Genomic DNA, 20,680 nt, shown 5'->3' with positions numbered 1-20,680 from the left:
CCATATTAACAAACTGAAGGAGAAAAACCATAGGATCATCTCAATAGATGCAGAAAAAGCTTTTTTTTTTTTTTTTCTGTATGCGGGCCTCTCACTGCTGTGGCGTCTCCCATTGCAGAGCACAGGCTCCGGACGCACAGGCTCAACAGCCATGGCTCACGGGCCCAGCTGCTCCGTGGCATGTGGGATCTTCTCAGACCGGGACACAAACCTGTGTCCCCTGCATTGGCAGGTGGACTCTCAACCACTTGCACCACCAGGGAAGCCCCAGAAAAAGCTTTTGACAAAATTCAACACCCATTTATGATAAAAACCCTCGAGAAAGTAGGCATAGAGGGAACTTACCTCAACATAATAAAGGCCATATATGACAAACCCACAGCCAACATCATTCTCAATTGTGAAAAACTGATACCATTCCCACTAAGATCAGGAACAAGACAAGGTTGTCCACTCTCACCACTATTATTCAACATAGTTTTGGAAGTTTTAGTGACAGCAATCAGAGAAGAAAAAGAAATAAAAGGAATCTAAATCGGAAAGAAGAAGTAAAGCTGTCACTGTTTGCTGATGACATGATACTATACATAGAGAATCCTAAAGACTCTACCACAAAACTACTAGAGCTAATCAATGAAATTGGTAAAGTTGCCGGGTACAAAATTAATGTACAGAAATCTCTTGCCTTCCTATACACTAATGAAAAATCTGAAAGAGAAATTAAGGAAACACTTCCATTTACCATTGTAACAAAAAGAATAAAATATCTAGGAATAAACCTACCAAAGGAGACATGGACCTGTATGAAGAAAACTATAAGACACTGATGAAAGAAATTAAAGATGATACAAACAGAAGGAGAGATATACTATGTTCTGGGATTGGAAGAATCAACATTGTGAAAATTACTATACTACCCAAAGCAATCTACAGATTCAGTGCAATCCCTATCAAACTACCAATGCCATTTCTCACAGAACTAGAACCAAAAATTTCACAATTTGTATGGAAACACAAAAGACCCTGAATAGCCAAAGCAATCCTGAGAAATAAAAATGGAGCTGGAGGAATCAGGCTCCCTGACTTCAGACTATACTTCAAAGCTACAGTAATCAAGACAATATGGTACTGGCACAAAAACAGAAATATAGATCAATGGAACAGGATGCAAAGCCCAGAGATAAACCCATGCACATATGTTCACCTTATTTTTGATACAGGAGGCAAGAATATACAATGGAGAAAATACAGCCTCTTCAATAAGTGGTGCTGGGAAAACTGGACAGCTACATGTAAAAGGATGAAATTAGACCACTCCCTAACACCATACACAAAAATAAACTCAAAATGGATTAAAGACCTAAATGTAAGGGCAGACACTATAAAACTCTTAGAGGAAAACATAGGCAGAACACTCTATGACATAAATCACAGCAAGATCCTTTTTGACCCACCTCCTAGAGAAATGGAAATAAAAACAAAAATAAACAAATGGGACCTAATGAAACTTAAACGCTTTTGCACATCAAAGGAAACCATAAACAAGATGAAAAAACAACCCTTAGCATGGGAGAAAATATTTGCAAATGAAGCAACTGACAAAGGATTAATCTCCAAAATTTACAAGCAGCTCATGCAACTCAATATCAAAAAAACAAACAACCCAATCCCCAAATGGGCAGAAGACCTAAATAGACATTTCTCCAAAGAAGATAAACAGATTGCCAACAAACACATGAAAGGATGCTCCACATCACTAATCATTAGAGAAATGCAAATCAAAAGTACAACGAGGTATCACCTCACACCAGTAAGAATGGCCATCATCAAAAAAATCTACAGACAATAAATGCTGGAGAGGGTGTGGAGAAAAGGGAACCCTCTTGCACTGTTGGAGGGAATGTAAATTGATACAGCCACTATGGAGAACAGTATGGAGGTTCCTTAAAAGACTAAAAATAGAACTACCATGTGACCCAGCAATCCCACTACTTGGCATTGCATATACCCTGAGAAAACCATCATTCAAAAAGAGTCATGTACCACAATGTTCATTGCAGCTCTATTTACAATAGTCAGGACATGGAAGCAACCTAAGTGGCCACTGACAGATGAATGGATAAAGAAGACATGGCTCATATATACAATGGAATATTACTCAGCCATAAAAAGAAATGAAATTGAGTTACTTGTAGTGAGGTGGTTGGACGTAGCGTCTGTCATACAGAGTGAAGTAAGTCAGAAAGAGAAAAACAAATACTGTATGCTAACACATATATACGGAATCTAAAAAAAAGAAAGAAAAAAATAGTTATGAAAAACCTAGGGGCAGGACAGGAATAAAGACGCAGATGTGGAGAATGGATTTGAGGACACGGGGAGGGGGAAGGGTAAGCTGAGTCGAAGTGAGAGAGTGGCAGGGACTTATATACACTACCAAATGTAAAATAGATAGCTAGTGGAAAGTAGCCGCATAGCACAGGGAGATCAGCTCAGTGCTTTGTGACCACCTAGGGTTTGGGATAGGGAGGGTGGGAGGGAGACGCAAGAGGGAGGAGATATGGGGATATATGTACATGTATAGCTGATTCAGTTTGTTATAAAGCAGAAACTAACACACCATTGTAAAGCAATTATACTCTAATAAAGATGTTAAAAAAAAAAAAAGACCTAGAAAAGAATCAGGCACTCTGCCATTTTCTTCGTTCTGTTTTGTGGCCTGATCAATTATTTTGCCCTGGATATGATGACTTAGGCTTAGAGTAAGTCTGCTAGTGACTAGCCTATCAACCAGTGGCGACTCCCATTTCTTCACCACTTGAAAGGGAGACTCTTGCTCAGTACTCATCTATGTTCGTCAATCAAAATCAACTTCAGACTTTCCAGCGCAGTCCACCACAGATGGAGCCACAAAAGGGCAAGAGTTTCTAGTTTCAATTGCTGAACCAAAGCAAGCTACATATCCCTCTTCTCTGGTTTAAAAAAAAAAAAAGGCTAATGAAGCAAAGGGATGTATAACTATGCCCCTATGCACCAAAAGTGGATTTATAGATTAATTATTAAAAACTATAGTATCTTTTCCTATAGAAACAGTATTATGAATAATAGTCATTTTCCTACTCAAGCCTTTATGTAACTCTAAAGTACTCTGTGGATACCTACCTGATACCCAGAATAAAGGGATATTCATATACATTTAATTACAGAACAAGGGATAAATGTTATTAAAACTAACCTTTAGACGTTTCACTGGAGGAAGAGATGAAACAGCATTTCTGTTTCTTAAATCAGATAAATATGAAGAAACTGCTGACTCTTTCATTTCTGACTTCTGTGCAACTCCATTTTTACCTATGAGAAGAAATTCTAGATTGTTTAAGTTAAACTTTATGTATTGTTCATATAAAGCCAAATTTCTTCAAAATTTCTAATCTAATATTTACTTTTTAAAAATGTTAACCACAAAAGAAAGAAAATTATTTGAGTTATAAACTGCATAATATAAATATCATACATAGATAATTAGGATATTGTTACTATTCTTCAATGACCTTTCAATTTTTAAAACCTGAAATAAACTTGTTTTATGGAACTCACAGCAGTCGTGTCCACATGTATGTTTATTTTTACAGTGATGTTTACATTCTCGGTTCCCAGGTTTTTTGCAGGCAGTCATTCCTAAATTAATATAAGAAAAGAAAGCCTCTTTTTCACTACATCTATTAATGTGACTAATTATAATTAATTTTTATCCAGCTCTGTCCTTTCTGGCAGTACAAAAAGATTATGATTTTCACACTCCCTCAAAAGTTAACCCCTTTAATATGTATTTTTAAAAAGATATTCTGATAACAATCAGTCCCTGCCCACTATGGGGCCCATCCCAGCTTTTCACAAGGAGCACTGAGTCACCTATAAGCTTCTCTTAACCTCCCTGATATAAATAGAACCAAATATCATTGAACATCAGTTAACTCCTGCTGAATGAGATAAGAATGAGGGTGGAGTTTTGAAACTTTTTTTTCTACTTTATACTTAAGCCTGAAGAACCCAGAAAGAAGGAAACCTCATGGCATTTTGATGGTACCACTGACAGCAGCTAGTAGATAGGACACCATGCATATTTAATAAATGTTAGAAATAAGTGCTTTAGGGATATAAACAAATTTGCTATATGAAGTCATAGAAAGGTGAGATTGCTTCCAGCTTGACCCCTCTAAGCTAGAATTAATATATCGAAATATATAATCTATTCTTCATTTATTATATTTAAGTAGGTTTTTTCTTGATTTTAACTCTCCGAGTAACATGGGAGAAGGGAGAGATATTTGAAGTGGTCCTTGAAGGACAGACAGGATCTGGACATGAGAAGGGGACCAGAGGAAGATGTTCCAGATAGACAGCATAATATCCAAAGGCAACCAACCACAGACTATAGAAACACATCAGTTTATTTTTGCTGGAGCACAGATTTTAAATTAGAAATGTTGGAGGTAGTGAAGAGCTCTGAAAACTTTTGTAATCTTTCTCGGTCCTTTACTCTTCATTTTCAGTGTGTTGCTCAGTCAACTTTTTCAAGGCATGGCACATCTGAACAATGATAATATATGTATAGCACCCAGGGGTACATGAATAAGGCTGCTCACCATATGAGGCAACTGGTTAGATGCCTTGGGGGCTGAGCAGATCAATGTACTGGGTACTGAAAAAGTAATAAAATAACCCTGGCAGCTGGTAGCTGACAGCTGAACCATAGTGTTCCCAACTGAACATAAACAATTTCGGCAGAATATAAACAATAATCAGATAAGGCCACTCTATGATCATAGTAGAAGACAGATATAAGACTAGTGTGTAATTATTTCTGAAAGTAGAGACAAGGACGCTGAAGAACCACAAAAATAACTAAACATCTCCCTCTTCTGGCTAACACAAATGACTACTATTTTTTTTAATTCTCCCATCTCCAAGATAAGATATACCAAAATATCCAATATCCCACTTGCTGATAGCACCCAATCTAGAACTGACCTCTGCTTCTCCCAAACCCTTCTAAGAATCACCTGGCACAAGCTGAACTCCTATAATAGGCTCCTCGCAATTCCCTGAGATGACCCACAGTTCTGCAGGTGCTGTGCTCTCCTTTGCTGCAGCAAATTAAAAAATACCTAACTTTCCTCAAATATAGGTATGCTCTTAGTGATCCTTGTCTGAAAGGTTTCAACGTTATACTTTGCAAGGTATGTCACGGCTTACTAGTTGAGAAGTTTTGCCCCAGTTCGTGATCTCTGTTTTCCTTGAATCCAGTCCTACCATGCTACAATTTATCTATATGCTGTTCCTTAATTAATACTCCCAAAATTCAACTCTGATCAGATAATTTGCCCACTTAGAAACGTTAGTTACTTCCTGCTGCCAATAAAATTAATTCCACATTTAAGGTCCTCTACAATGTAATTCTAGCCTCCCTTCTAGCACCCATATTAACCCTACATCCAAAAACATACATTCACTTGCCATTAGTGTTCAAATAGTCCCAAGTCTTTCTATGATTGTACCTTTGATATTACCTCTTGTCTTAGAAGACCCTTCTTTGTCTACCAGAAGCCTATCTATCTGCTTTCACGATCAACTCAAATGGCACCTCCATCATGGAGATCTATACTGATCACCTAAATTGGAAGTGATTTCTCTCTCCTTCAAGCCCTTATGGCATTTTCTTTGCCCCTCTCACCTACTGTATGCTGCTTTATATTTAATGTATTTACATGAAAAACACAGTGGTGAAGTACAGGGCACCCTAAACTAGAGTAAGAAAACATGAGTTCTAATATGGATTGTTCTCTGTTAAAAACAACAATAACAGCAGGGATTAAAAATAATACTACCTGTTTTGGACTTCCTTGGTGGTGCAGTGGTTAAGAATCCGCCTGCCAAAGCAGGGGACACGGGTTCGAGCCCTGGGCTGGGAAGATGCCACATGCCGCGGAGCAGCTAAGCCCGTGCGCCACAACTACTGAGCCCATGTGCTGCAACTACTGAAGCCTGTGCACCTAGAGCCCGTGCTCCGCAACAAGAGAAGCCACTACAATGAGAAGCCCGTGCACCACAACAAAGAGTAGCCTCCACTCGCCCCAACTAGAGAAAGCCCGCACACAGCAATGAAGACCCAAAGCAGCCAAAAAAATAAATAAATAAATAAATAAATTTATTAAAAAAAAAATAATACCTGTTTTGTTACCTCACAGAGGTAAAAAGATAAAATGAAATTACGTATGTGATAGCATTTTAAAATTAAGTAATAAACTAATATATTAGTGTATGTATTATCTCTATTATTACATTAATTAAAGATTATACAAGTAAATACAAAATTGTTCTGAGTGCTATGAAGGAGAGGGGCACAATGCTACATAACAGGGGGAATGGTCCTGGTCAGGAATGTCTTGGAAGACTTTCCTAATGAAGTGATAATTGGACTGAGGACTGAAAAAAGAATGGCATTAACAAGGCAAATGGTAGGAGAAAGAAAGGGATAGCAAATGAAGAAGCTTTCAAGAGAAAGCTTTTTTTTCAAGAAAAAGCTCAAAAACAAGAGAAAGCATGACACATGGAGAAATTAAAAGAAGGTCAATGTGGCTGATGCTCAAAAAATGAGAGTGCATGAGATGAGACTACAGTGGTAGTAAGATCAGCCTATATTCCTAGGGAAACAGCTCCACCATGGCACCCTGGTGATTGCATGTCTCCACCTAGGCAAGGCTCAGTTAGTTACAGAATGCCCTCGGATCCTCCCTGGGACATGTCAAGATAGGCAGTCTTGCGAGGAACTGTTAAAGGCTATTTCTCATCTGCCTCCTTAGCTTGCAGGAGGCTGCCTATCCTGCATAAGGCTGCCATGAGGCAGTTTCTCATCTGTCTCCTGGTTCTAGTAAGGCATAGGACTTTCCACCTTGACCCTTTCAGGTACAGCTGTAGGCTATAAAGTTGCTTAGCTGCAGCCTAGAGTTGACTCCTCAAAAACAAAGCAACCCATCATTTTCATCTGGTCCCTCCAGTTCCGTGTCATCCTCTGGGATTATGGATGCATGCAACTGATACCATGCTGATCATGTTTTGCTGTCTGTGTAAGTAGTAAACTGTCTAAATATATTTGGGTCTCTTGTGTCTTTACCAGTCAATCCTATGGAGGTGAGGCAAGACTACATAGCAGCTGGCACCCCACTACTACTTAGGAACTGATTGACTTAGTGTTAGTATGGAACCTTGTAGTGGATGTTAATGAGGTGGATCTTTTATTCTAGGAGCTATGGGGAGCCACTGAAGTGTTTTAACCAAAGAAGGGACATAACTGAATTTGCATTTTGAAAAAAGCAATCTATGGAGTGTAGTATGGAGAACAGATTTGAGAGAGGACAGAGTAGATGCAAGAAAACTAGTTAAGGGCTTCCCTGGTGGCGCAGTGGTTGAGAGTCCGCCTGCCGATGCAGGGGACATGGATTCGTGCCCCGGTCCGGGAAGATCCCACATACCGCGGAGCGGCTGGGCCCGTGAGCCCTGGCCGCTGAGCCTGCACGTCCGCAGCCTGTGCTCCGCAACGGGAGAGGCCACAACAGTGAGAGGTCCGTGTACCGCAAAAAAAAAAAAAAAAAAGAAAACTAGTTAAGAGGCTACTGTAGGAGAACGGATTTGAGAGAGGACGGAGCAGATAAAAGAAAATTACAGTAACAGTCTAGAGTGGTAGTATTAGTAGATTCAAAGAGAATGACTAATTTGAGAGATACATAGAAGGTAAAAATATTTTTAATGCAGAATCAAGTGGAGTGCTTTTCTTTCTTGAGCAACATATTATTTTCCCTGAAGTTTTACTGACTTTTAGTCTAGCAATATCTACCTCAAGTTTCTTTAGTTCATTCAATATTTCAAAGATAAAGGCAACTATATGAAAACACCTCACCCATTTACTCCCCCAATATATATCTCCTTTCTTGAGCCCTCCATCTTCCTCCCAATGCAATCTAGGCCTGTGCTATAGTTGTCATCCTGGAACTTCCTTTCATTAAGCTTCTGGCCTGAATCCACTATTGCTGGATTCTTTGACTTTTTCTTTATTGGTTAACTGCTTTGTTTGATTCTGCTCATCCTAGAACAACTGCCTGAGAAAGGATGTATGAGAGTTAAACTTTCTGAATCCTTGAATGTATTAAGATGTCTTTATTTTACTTTCACACTTAATTAATAGTTTTCCTGGGTATAGAACACGGGGCTGGAAATCATTTTCCCCCTGGATTTTTAAGTCCACTGTCTTCTACCATCCAGTGTTGCTGATAAAAACATTAAAACTACTTCAATTTTTGTTCCTTGGAAACATTTATGATTTTCTCTCTATCCATGATGTTCTGAAACATTGCTTCCTTTGTAGATCTTCTTTCATTCATCCTAACCAGCACTAAGTAAGCCTTTTTGATGCGCAGATATATGTCTCACTTTAAGTCTAGTGAATCTTCTCAAATTATTTATTCTGATTTGTTTGTTCTGTCTTTCTGAAACTTTTATTAGTCGGGTATCAGACTCCAGATTGCCCTCTTGTCTCATGTTTTCTGTCTCCTTGTCTTTTTGCTTTCATTCAGATTATACTGATTTTATTTTCTGGCTCTCCAGCTAAGCTTTTTTTTTTTTTTTTTTTTCCAAATCATAATTTTTACTTCCCTGTGCTCGCTCTTCTTCTTTAATTTTTAGTTTTTTCACAGCATGCTATTCTGTTTTATGGTTTCAATTTAGTCTTTAATTTCTCTGATGTTACTGATTAGTTTATATTACGTTTTATTACATCTCTGAATTATCCGGTTGTTCTTTCGTCCACTTTCTGTTTACTTATTTTGGGCTTTCTTTCACATGTTCCAAATTTTCCTCAAATGTCTCTTCATCCTTGGTTGTCTGCCTATACAGCAGTCCTATTATATCTCCACAGATGAGAAAACTGATTCATAAAGAGGTTAAGTAACATGTTCAAAACTATGAAATAATAAGTAGCAAATTTGAGATTCTAATTCAGGTGGTCTAATTCCAGAGCCTGATCTCTCAACTACCCTGCTTTACTAGTTATACTAGCTGCCTTAGTTCTCCCCATATAATGCATTTAGTTTACTCAGGCAAGGAATCTACAGTTTGTGGGGTGGGAAGAATAGGAGGAAACATCTTGAAGGTTGTTGTTTTGAAGTAAGTGATAAGGAGTCACTTTGTTCCTTATCCAACAATTTCTAATAGATGAACTTCTAAACATTACCACTAGATGGTGCACAATGACTATACACATTTGTTCCCAGTGGTGGAAACTAACTAGGATCTGGAAATCTAATTATAGAGATTCTGGGGACACCCCAAAATTTCAAGGCAGTGTTGGCAAGTCTTGCTAGGAATGAGAACTATATACAAGTTTGTTTACAGAATACTAGCATACGGCTATTACTACCTAAGTGACAAAACTTCTACTGTATTTCTGTTAGAAATGATACTTAGAAAATATAAGTGCTCCTCCACTTATATATAAGTGCAACTCCACCCCTTAAGTCTGACAACTGTCTGAATTTGTCTTATTAACAAACACAAGCTTACAGAGATTGTCAATTGGAAAAATAAGGTTCTGAGGGAAAAATAAGGTTCTGAGAGAAAACTGACCTAAGCTGTACACTTAGGTATAAAATTAACAGATCCCATACCCCATCACTATCATAATCTGAAATGCATATATTTTCTTAGTTCTGTCACATAATATATTAATTTACATGTTTTTAAAGTTCCCATTTCCAAGTATTTAAAGCAAAATAAATCATTAATGTGAACTAGAAATATATTTGAAGTAAATACTTAAAATTACTTTAACAGGGTCGATAATGACCAGTGGGGTAAGGGTCAGTTGCTTAAAAAAAAAAAAAAATCCAGAAAAAAATTAAAAATAGGAGGCATCCCTGACACAGCTTCACATCCTAACTATAAATTCAAATAATGTGGTCTGTGCATAAGCTACTGGAATTAATATTTTTAAAAGAATATTACTTTTTATTTTGCAGTTCCTGATATATGCTAATCATATTTATGCACTTTATAATTTTACTTTTTAAATGAGAAAGCAAATATCCTTTCTTTTTTTGGTCAAATATTACACTATCATTTTGTTATTTATCAAGAAAAGGATAGCACTAATGAATTGGAGTCCTTGATTTTGCAATTTAATGCATGTATACACCAAAGAGTACAAAGAAAAGCAGACTGCCTTTTGACTAGTATTTAAATGTGCACACTTCCAAACTGCTTGGGCACTGGTATTATCCTTGCATTCTTCAAGTACATTAAATTTTCACACTCAAAATGGCATAGCAAATGCAGATGAACTTATTAATGTCAAATCAATTTTCTTCAAAGTAAACAAAGCCCATATTTCTTATTGAGAATGCATTTAAAGGATAAGAAGTTTAAATGATAAAAATAAAAGTTAAAAAAATTTACAACTATAAAGGTGTATTTTTCACAGTCTAATCTTAAAAATAGCAAAAATATTTTTCCTAAAATTTTACAAAAATTTTATCTCTTGGACTATAACTGTGAGAAACAACTAAAAAATAATTTTTTTTGAAAGAGTTGTAGGAAGCATAAAAAAAATTTCTAATTATATTTGTACTCTAAGGTGCATACTTCTGTTTTTAAATATGGTCCTACAATTTGACAATATAAAATATTAAAATATTTGTTGAACCTACAAGCACATTTGGAAACAATCATTTAGCAACTATATTCTCTGAACTAAATATCAGTTTTTATCATTTAATAAAATGGTCTGACAAGAGGTCAGAAAAACTGAAATCTGTATTGTTTTGAAAAGGCTGTTGTCACAACCTTAGTAGGGTAAATCTATGACCCCTTCATTGTGTAAGTTACTGAGAAAGAAAATGCAGATAGTGTATGTATGTTATATATAAAGGTATAATTATCCAGCTTTATTTGGGGATACTTGAATTTGCATATAAGAACTGAATTATATAATCAGAATGTTCATAAGATTTGGGATGGTTTTATATATAATATATGTATGTGAAGGGGGTATGTGTATAATAAAACATTTGCCTGATAGGGAGCATCTTTTATCTGTTTTCCACAGGGTTATGCTGAAAATGTGGGGGACTTTTGCTCTCATAAAAGTCTCATGCTAGGGCTTTCCTGGTGGCGCAGTGGTTGAGAGTCCGCCTGTCGATGCAGGGGACGCGGGTTCGTGCCCCGGTCTGGGAGGATCCCGCATGCCACGGAGCGGCTGGGCCGGTGAGCCATGGCCGCGGAGCCTGCGCGTCCGGGACGCAGCCTGTGCTCCGCAACGGGAGGGGCCACAGCAGTGAGAGACCCGCGTACCGCAAAAAAAAAAAAAAAAAAAAAAGTCTCATGCTAGTAGGAAGTATAGTAAACATCGTAATTTTCACTACAGTTGCAAGCAACAGAAACAATTCAAGCTATTAAAAAAAAAACCCATGTGGTGGGTGGTGGAAATGTATTACATGAACATAGCTATGTCACAGAAACCAAAAGCAGCAATGCAGCTAGGCATCACGAGGGACTGAAACCAAGAAATGGAAAGTCAGCAGAACTTCAGCTCTGGCCTTCTCACCTTTGCTTCTTTCTATACCTCTGATTTAGTCTTCTCTTACATGGTCCAGCTAACTTTGATTATTTCTGTACATGGTAAAGGATGGCCACCGACAGCTCTGATTTTATATTCTCTTAGTGCAGTCCTAATTCTAAATTGTCTTTCTTAAACTGAGGTATTTTTTTTTCTTCTAGGAATTTGGACTTCGAAATGAATGAAAGAAGGTCACCCTGGTTCCTGATAATTTTGCTGTCAGAAAAATAGTGGCCAGAACGGGGGTCCGAGGAGAATGCAGTACAAACAAGACAAACAACCTACTTCTGTGATGTGGCAGTCAGTTCTAAGAAAAAGGGAGTCATTGAAAGATAGACAGAAACCTTCTTCCTTTTTTATATCTAAACATATACACCATGAGATTTCTAGTTTTCCTGTAGTGTGGTCTTTCATCTTTTGCTACAGTATTACTAGATATTTGAGATTTCTAATGCTATTGTAAATGGTATTTTCAGAATTATGATTTCTATCATTTTTTTTGCTGGTAAGTAGTAATACAACTGATGTTTAAATTTTTTAATTGAAATAGAATTCATACCACAAAGACCTTTTTAAAGTACCTGATTCAGTGGGTTTTTAGTATATTTCCAAGGTCATACAACCATCATAACTATCTAATTCCAGAACACTGTCATCACCACAAAAAGAAATCATGAACCCACTAGTAGTCACTCCTCATTTCTTCCTACCCCTTGCCCCTGGAATCACTAATCTACTTCCTGTCATTATGTATATGCCTATCCTAGACATTCACATAAATGGAATCATACAATATCTGATCTTTTGTGACTGGCGTCTCTCATTAGCATAATATTTTCAAGGTTCATCCATGTTGTAGCATGTATCAGTAGTTTATTCCTCTTTGTGGCTGAATAATATTCCATTGAATGAATGTTCCACATTTTACTTATCTATTAGTTGATGGATATTTGGGTTGTTTCTACTTTTTGGCTGTTATGAATAATGCTGCTATAAACATTCATGTACAAGTTTTTGTATGAATATTTTTCAATTTGTTTGGATATATACCTAGAGGAGGAATTCCTGGGTAATTCTATGTTTAACTTCTTGAGGAACTGACAAAATGTTTTCCAAAGCAGCTGCACCATTTCATATCCCCACTACCAAAGCATGAGGGTTTCAATTTCTCTGCATTTGCCAACACTTGTTACTGTCCATCTTTTTATTAAAGCCATCCTACTGGGTGATACCACACTGTGGTTTTGATTTGAATTTCTGTATTGATTAATGATGTTGGACATCTTTTCATGTTGTATATTGGCCATTTGTAGCTCTTCTTTGAAAAATGTCTACTTAAATTCTTTGACCAGTTTTAATTGGGTTATTTGTGTTTTTATTGTTGAGTTGTAAGATTTCTTTATATATATTAGATTCTAGTCCTTTATCAGATATATGATTTGCAAATATTTTCTCATCTTTTGGGTTGTATTTCACTTTCTTGATAGTGTCAGTTGAAGCACAAAAATTTTTAACCTTGATAAAGTCCAATTCATCTGTTTTTCTTTCGTTGGTTGCTTGAGCTTCAGATGTCATATCTAATAAACTACTGCCTAATCCAACGTCAAGAAAATATACACCCATGTGTTCTTCTAAGAGTTTTACAGTTTTAATTCTTATCTTTAGGTCATTAATCTATTTTGAGAAAATTTTTATATATAGTATGAAGTAGAGGTTCAAACTAATTCAACTGGCTATCCAGATGCCCAGCCCTATTTGTTGCAATACTATCCTTTCCCCACCGAATTGTTTTGGCATCTTTGTTCAAAATCAATTGGCCATAGATGTATAGATTTATTTCTGTACTTTCAATTATATTCTATTGATCTATATGTCTATTATTATGCCAGTACTACACTGCCTTGATTACTGTAGTTTTATAGTAAGTTTTGAAATCAGGAATTGTGAGTCTCCATGTTTGTTCTTTTTTTAAAGATTGATTTGGCTATTTTGAGTCCCTTACATTTGCATATGAATTTTAGAATCAGCTCGTGAATTTCTGCCAAAAAAAAAAAAAAGCTAGAAATTTGATAAGGACTGTATTGAATCTGTGAATTAATTTGGGAAATGTTGCCACCTTAATGATATTCAGACTTCCAATCCATGAACATGGCATATCTTTCCATTTATTTAGGTCTTCTTTAATTTCTTACAATGGTGTTTTGAAGTTTGCAGTGTTCACATCTTGCACTTATTTTGTTAAATTTATGAAGTATTTTATTCTTTTTTGATGTTATTGTACAATTTTTAATATTGACTCTTTATCCAGTGATGTTTCTAAATATATATATTAATTCTAATAGTGTGTCCATAGAGTCTTTTATATTTTCTAGGTACATAATCATGTTGCTTTCAAGTAATGACAGTTTATTTCTTCCTTCCTAACCCTTATCCCTTATATTTCTTTTTCTATATAATTGTACTGACTAGGACTTCTAGCACAATGTTGAAAAGAAGTATTGAATAGTAAGAGAGAACATTCATCATTCTCCACTTAAATAGAAAAGTTTAAAAATATTTCACTATTGTGTATTTGCTATATATATACATTTGCTATATATTTTTAATGAAAAATTAACATTGAATTTTTGTCAAAGTTTTTTGACATCTATCAAGAGGATCACATGTTTTTTTTCCTTTTTGTTCTTTGCCCTGTTAATGTAAGGATTATATTGATCCATTTTTAAATGCTAAGGCTCTCTTGCATGTATGGAATAAGCCATACTTAACTGTGCTGTATTATGCTTTTTAAATATGTGGCTGGATTCCACTTGCTAATATTTTGTTAAGAACATTTGGATTTATATTCATGAATAGAGTGATGAATAATTTCTCTTTCTTTTAATGTCCTTGTCAGGATTTGAAATCAAAGTCATGCTGGCCTTCAAAAAAATTAAAATATTAGAAAATATTCTTTCTTTTTTTTCTGGAAAAGTTTGGGTAAGTTTGATGTTATTTCTTCCTAAATATTTGGAAAATTTTACCAATGAAGTTATCTAAGGCTCAGGGTTTCTTTATGGAAAGATTTTTTTTAAAATTGCTTCAAATTCATTATTAGCGTTAAGACTACTCAGATTTTCTATTTCTTCTGTCAGTTTTGGTAAGATTTCTCCTCAAGGTATTTGTTCCTTTTTACCCAAATTATGTCAAATTTATTGGTATAAAGTTATTCATATCTTGTTGGGGTCTTTTTTATGCCTGTAGGATCTGTAATAATATCACCTTTTTCATTCTTGATATTTTTTTAAATTAATTAATTTATTTTATTTAGATTTGGTTGCATTGGGTCTTCCTTGCTGCATGGAGGCCCCCTCCAGCTGTGGCAAGTGGGGGCCACTCCTCACTGCAGTGCGCAGGCCTCTTACTGCGGTGGCCTCTCCCCTTGCGGAGCACGGGCTCCAGGCCCGCAGGCTTCAATAGTTGTGGCATGCGGCTCAGCAGTTGTGGCTCACAGGCTCTAGAGTGCAGGCTCAGCAGGTGTGGCACATGGGCCCAGCTGTTCTGCGGCACGGGGGATCCTCCCGGACCACAGCCTGAACCCATGTTCCCTGCATTGGCAGGCAGATTCTTAACCACCGTGCCACCAGGGAAGTCTGATATTGTTAATTCATGTTTTATCTCTTCTTTATCAGTCTTCCTAGGGACTTCTTAAATTTATTCATCTTTTCAAAGAACCAAATCCAATAAATTTGGCTGATAAATTTAGCAGTAATAATTAATTCCTTCAGTTATTTTTTTTCTCAAAATGTCTCGATTTCACTTTAATTTTTGAAGGATATTTTTCACTGCACATGGAAATCTAGGCTGGCAACATTCTGAAGCTATTGTTCCATTATCTTCTGGTTTCCATCATCACTGCTGAGAAGTTAGCTATCAGTTTCACTGTTGCCCTTTGAGGGTAGTGTATAGTTTTTCTGTGTTTGCTTTTGAAGATTTTCAGCAGTTCTGCTATATTGTGCCCCAGTGTGGTTTTCTATGTATTTGTCTCTGCTTGGGTTTGCTGAAATTCTAAACTCTGTGAGTTGATGTCTTTCATTATTTTGGAATGTTCTCAGCCATTGTCTCTTTAAATATTGCATTTGTCCCATTCTTTCTCTACAGTGCTTCTCAGCCTTTATGCATATGTTAGCACTTTGAGTATTATGCTCTTTTCTGTTCTTTCTGTTCTCTTATCTCTGGGCTTCCATTTAGACATTTTCTATTGATATGTATAACAGTTCACAAATCCTGTGTTTGACCATATCCAATCTATTACTAAACCTACCCAAAGAGTTCTTCACTTCAGATGTTTTATTTTTCAGTTCTAGGAAGTTCACTTAAATCTCTGTATGGATTCCAATTTTCTGGTTAAAATTTCCATCATTTCATTCATTTCGTCTTTTTTTTCCTCTGTTTTCTTGAAAATATTAATCATAGTTGTTTTACAATCTTTAAATGTCAACGCCACCATTTGAATCATCCACAGAGTTGCTTCATTTTCTTATATAGTTAATTATGAGTCATATGGCCCTTCCTCTTTGCAGGTCTCACAATTTTTTTATTATATGGCAGACATTATATCTACAGATTCCAGATTATGTTATATTCCACCATAGAGGGTTTCTTTTTTTCTCTGTCAGGCAAACATGGTGAGTAGCTGATCATATAAACCCTTTTTAAGGCATGGCTTACCCGGCCTTTTAATTAAGAGCCTATGGATCCTTGACTCCTCAGCCCTGGAATGGCTCTCCCTCTCTGGAATTTTAGTCCCTTTAGTTCGCTTTCATAGATGTCCTAAAAATTGTAATTTTTATAACTTATGTAGGCTTTTATAATTGCTGCTATCAGAGCATTGACCTGTCCCAAATTACCTCATCCTACCCAGAAGTGGAAGCTCCTCTGAATTCTTTAAAGAGGAGGATGAGTGCTCCTTGGCTCACAGAGTAGTTCTGTATGTTCTCTTTTGCCATCATTCACTGCAATTACTGTTTATTATAACTACCTATACTATTCAGAGAACATGACTGTTTAGATTACTTTGGTAGGTAGCTGCTGCTCTCACATTCCCCAGTACCTGTTAATTGCTCCCTTTACTGGGCCTTTCACAAAGCAGTGAAAATAGAACCAAGTGAATAAGGAAGAGCTGTATGGTAGACTGCCTATGCCTCAAGTATTAACAACATTTAGTGTTTGTTTTGTAGACTTGCTATGGAACACTGTAAATGTTTTACATTACTATCAGTCAGAATTAATTCTTAAAAACTATTCAAACAACAGAAAATAAAATAATAAATAAAATAGTACATGTGTAGCCAGTTGGTGGGATACCCACACACAGAAGATCTATTCCAAGTAATGTTAAAACACAGTAATTTGATTACACATGCCTAGTGAGATATAGTCTAAGAATAAAAATATTTACCATAAAAACCTTAAAGTATTTTTAATAATGACATTAAGAGTGCACTTTGGGGAATTCCCTGGCAGCCCAGTGGTTAGGATTCTGTGCTTCCACAGCAGGGGGCATGGGTTCGATCACTGGTCAGGGATCTAAGATCCCACAAGCTGCACAGTGTGACCAAAAAAAAAAAAAGTGCACTTTGGTGTTGTTATCCTGAGACTTTGTTGTGTGTATAATGTAGAATAAAGAAAATTAGTGGGGAGACCTTCAAGATGGCAGAGGAGTAAGACATGGAGATCACCTTCCTCCCCACAAATACATCAGAAATACAACTACATGTGGAAAAACTCCTACAGAACAGCTACTGAATCCTGGCAGAATCTCAGATGCCCAAAAGGCAAGAAACTCCCCACGTGCCTGGCTGTGTGGCTGACACAGGCCTGGTGCTCCAGCTGGGTGTCAGGCCTGTGCCTCTGAGGAGGGAGAGCCGAGTTCAGGACTTTGATCCACTAGAGACCTCCCGGCTCCACGTAATATCAAACGGCGAAAGCTCTCAATCTCAATGCTAAGATGTAGCTCCAATCAACAACCAGCAATCTACAGTGCTCGACACCCTATGCCAAACAACTGGCAAGACAGGAACACGACCCCATCCATCCATTAGCAGAGAGGCTGCGTAAAATAATAATAAGGTCACAAACACCCCAAAACACACCACCGGACGCGGTCCTGCCCACCAGAAAGACAAGATCCAGCCTCAGCCACCAGAACACAGGCACTAGTCCCCTTCACCAGGAAGCCTGCACAACCCACTGAAACAACCTAAGCCACTGGGGGCAGACACCAAAAACAATGGGAACTACGAACCTGCAGCCTGCAAAAAGGAGACCACAAACACAGTAAGTTAAGCAAAATGAGAAGACAGAGAAACACACAGCAGATGAAGGAGCAAGGTAAAAATGCACCAGACCAAACAAGTGAAGAGGAAATAGGCAGTCTACCTGAAAAAGAATTCACAGTAATGATAGTAAAGATGATCCAAAATCTTGGAAAAAGAATGGAGAAAATAACAAAGATCTAGAAGAACTAAAGAGCAAACAATGATGAACAGCACAATAAATGAAATTAAATATTCTCTAGAGGGAATCTATAGCAGAATAACTGAGGCAGAAGAACGGATAAGTGACATGGAAGATAAAATAGTGGAAATCACTATTGCAGAGCAAAATAAAGGAAAAAGAATGAAAAGATTTGAGGACAGACTCAGAGACCTCTGGGACAACATTAAACACACCAACATTCGAATTATATGGTCCCAGAAGAAGAAGAGAAAAGGAAAGGGACCAAGAAAATATTTGAAGAGATTATAGTTGAAAAATTCCCTAATATGGGAAAGGAAATAGTCAATAAAGTCCAGGCAGTGCAGAGAGTCCCATACAGGATAAAGCCAAGGAGAAACACACCAAGACACATATTAATCAAACTATCAAAAATTAAATACAAAGAACAAATATTAAGAGCAGCAAGGGAAAAACAACAAATAACATACAAGGGAATAACCATAAGGTTAAGAGCTAATCTTTCAGCAGAAACTCTGCAAGCAAGAAGGGAGTGGCAAGACACATTTAAAGTGATGAAAGGGATAAACCTACAACCAAGATTACTCTACCCAGCAAAGAATTCATTCAGATTCGACAGAGAAATTAAAAACTTTACAGACAAGCAAAAGCTGAGAGAATTCAGCACCACCAAACCAGCATTACAACAAATGCTAAAGGAACTTCTCCAGGCTGGAAACTCAAGAGAAGGAAAAGACCTACAATAACAAACAAACCCAAAACAAATGGTAATAGGAACACACATATCGATAATTACCTTAAATGTAAATGGATTAAATGATCCAACCAAAAGACACAGAGTGGCTGAATAGATACAAACAAGACCCATATATATGCTGTCTACAAGAGGCCCACTTCAGACTTAGGAACACATACAGACTGAAAGTGAGGGGATGAAAAAAGATATTCCATGCAAATGGAAATCAAAAGAAAGCTGCAGTACAATTCTCATATCAGACAAAATAGACTTTAAAATAAAGACTAATACAAGAGACAAAGAAGGACACTACATAATGATCAAGGGATCAATCCAAGAAGAAGATATAACAAATGTAAATATTTATGCACCCAACATGGAAGCACCTCAATACATAAGGCAAATGCTAACAGCCATAAGAGGGGAAATCGACAGTAACACAATCATAGTAGGGGACTTTAACACCCCATTTTCACCTATGGACAGATCATCCAAAATGAAAATAAATAAGGAAACACAAGCTTTAAATGATATGTTAAACAGGATGGACTAAATTGATATTTATAGGACTTTCCATCCAAAAACAACAGAATACACTTTCTTCTCAAATCCTCATGGAACATTCTCCAGGATAGATCATATCTTGGGTCACAAATCAAGCCTTGGTAAAGTTAAGAAAATTGAAATCATACCAAGTATCTTTTCTGACCACAAAGCTATGAGACTAGATATCAATTTCAGGAAAAAAATCGATAAAAAAATAGAAACACATGGAGGCTAAAGAATATGCTACTTAATAACCAAGAGACCACTGAAGAAATCAAAGAGGAAATCAAGAAATCCCTAGAAACAAATGACAATGAAAACACGACAACCCAAAACCTATGGGATACAGCAAAAGCAGTTCTAAGAGGGAAGTTTATAGCAATACAATCCTACCTCAGGAAACAAGAAATAACTCAAACAAACAATGTAACCTTACACCTAAAGCAATTAGAGGAAGAAGAACAAAAAAAATCCCAAAGTAAGCAGTTGGAAAGAAATCATAAAGACCAGATCAGAAATAAATGAAAAAGAAATGAAGGAAACAATAGCAAAGATCAATAAAACTAAAAGCTGTTTCTTTGAGAAGATAAACAAACTTGATAAACCATTAGCCAGATTCATCAAGAAAAAAAAAGGAGAAGACTCAAATCAATAGAACCAGAAATGAAAAAGAAGAGGTAACAACTGACACTGCAGAAATACAAAGGATCAAGAGAGATTACTACAAGCAACTATATGCCAATAAAATGGACAAACTGGAAGACATGGACAAATTCTTAGAAAAGCACAACCTTCCGAGACTCACCTAGGAAGAAACAGAAAATATAAACAGACCAATCACAAGCACTGAAATTGAGACTGTGATTAAAACTCTTCCAACAAACAAAAGCTCAGGACCAGATGGATTCACAGGAGAATTCTAACAGTTAGAGAAGAGTTAACACCTATGCTTCTCCAACTCTTCCAAAATACAGCAGAGGGAGGAACACTCCCAAACTCATTCTACGAGGCCACCATCACCGTGATAACAAAACCAGACAAAGATGTCACAAAGAAAGAAAGCTACAGGCCAATATCACTGATGAACATAGATACAAAAATCCTCAACAAAATACTAGCAAACAGAATCCAATGGCACATTAAAAGGATCATACACCATGATCAATTGGGGTTTATCCCAGGAATGCAAGGATTCTTTAATATATGCAAATCAATCAATGTGATAAACCATATTA

At 36.7% G+C, this 20,680-nt stretch overlaps 1 protein-coding gene across 7 annotated transcripts in view; it reads right to left on the bottom strand.

The window, feature by feature from the left end:
* The window catches only part of HFM1 (helicase for meiosis 1), a 134,848-nt gene that overhangs the window by 27,087 nt on the left and 87,081 nt on the right, over window positions 1–20,680 (bottom strand). For 6 of the 7 annotated variants that reach the window (XR_009564767.1, XR_009564766.1, XM_060302908.1 and 3 more), the window contains 2 exons: window positions 3,598–3,678; window positions 3,236–3,351 (listed from right to left, as the gene is read on the bottom strand). Coding sequence is in view for 5 of the 7 variants with exons in the window: in XM_060302908.1 (XP_060158891.1) it covers window positions 3,236–3,351; window positions 3,598–3,678 (197 nt within the window). In the remaining 2 variants the exon portion in view is untranslated. Of the gene's footprint in view, window positions 1–2,202; window positions 2,287–3,235; window positions 3,352–3,597; window positions 3,679–20,680 lie in introns of those variants that run through there. The other variant, XM_060302922.1, reaches the window with a different exon arrangement.

This window comes from Globicephala melas, chromosome 1 (assembly GCF_963455315.2).
Source record: "Globicephala melas chromosome 1, mGloMel1.2, whole genome shotgun sequence".
NCBI lineage: Eukaryota > Metazoa > Chordata > Mammalia > Artiodactyla > Delphinidae > Globicephala > Globicephala melas.
Note: the sequence above shows the minus strand (reverse complement) of the source record. Positions and strands in the feature narration are given on the sequence as shown.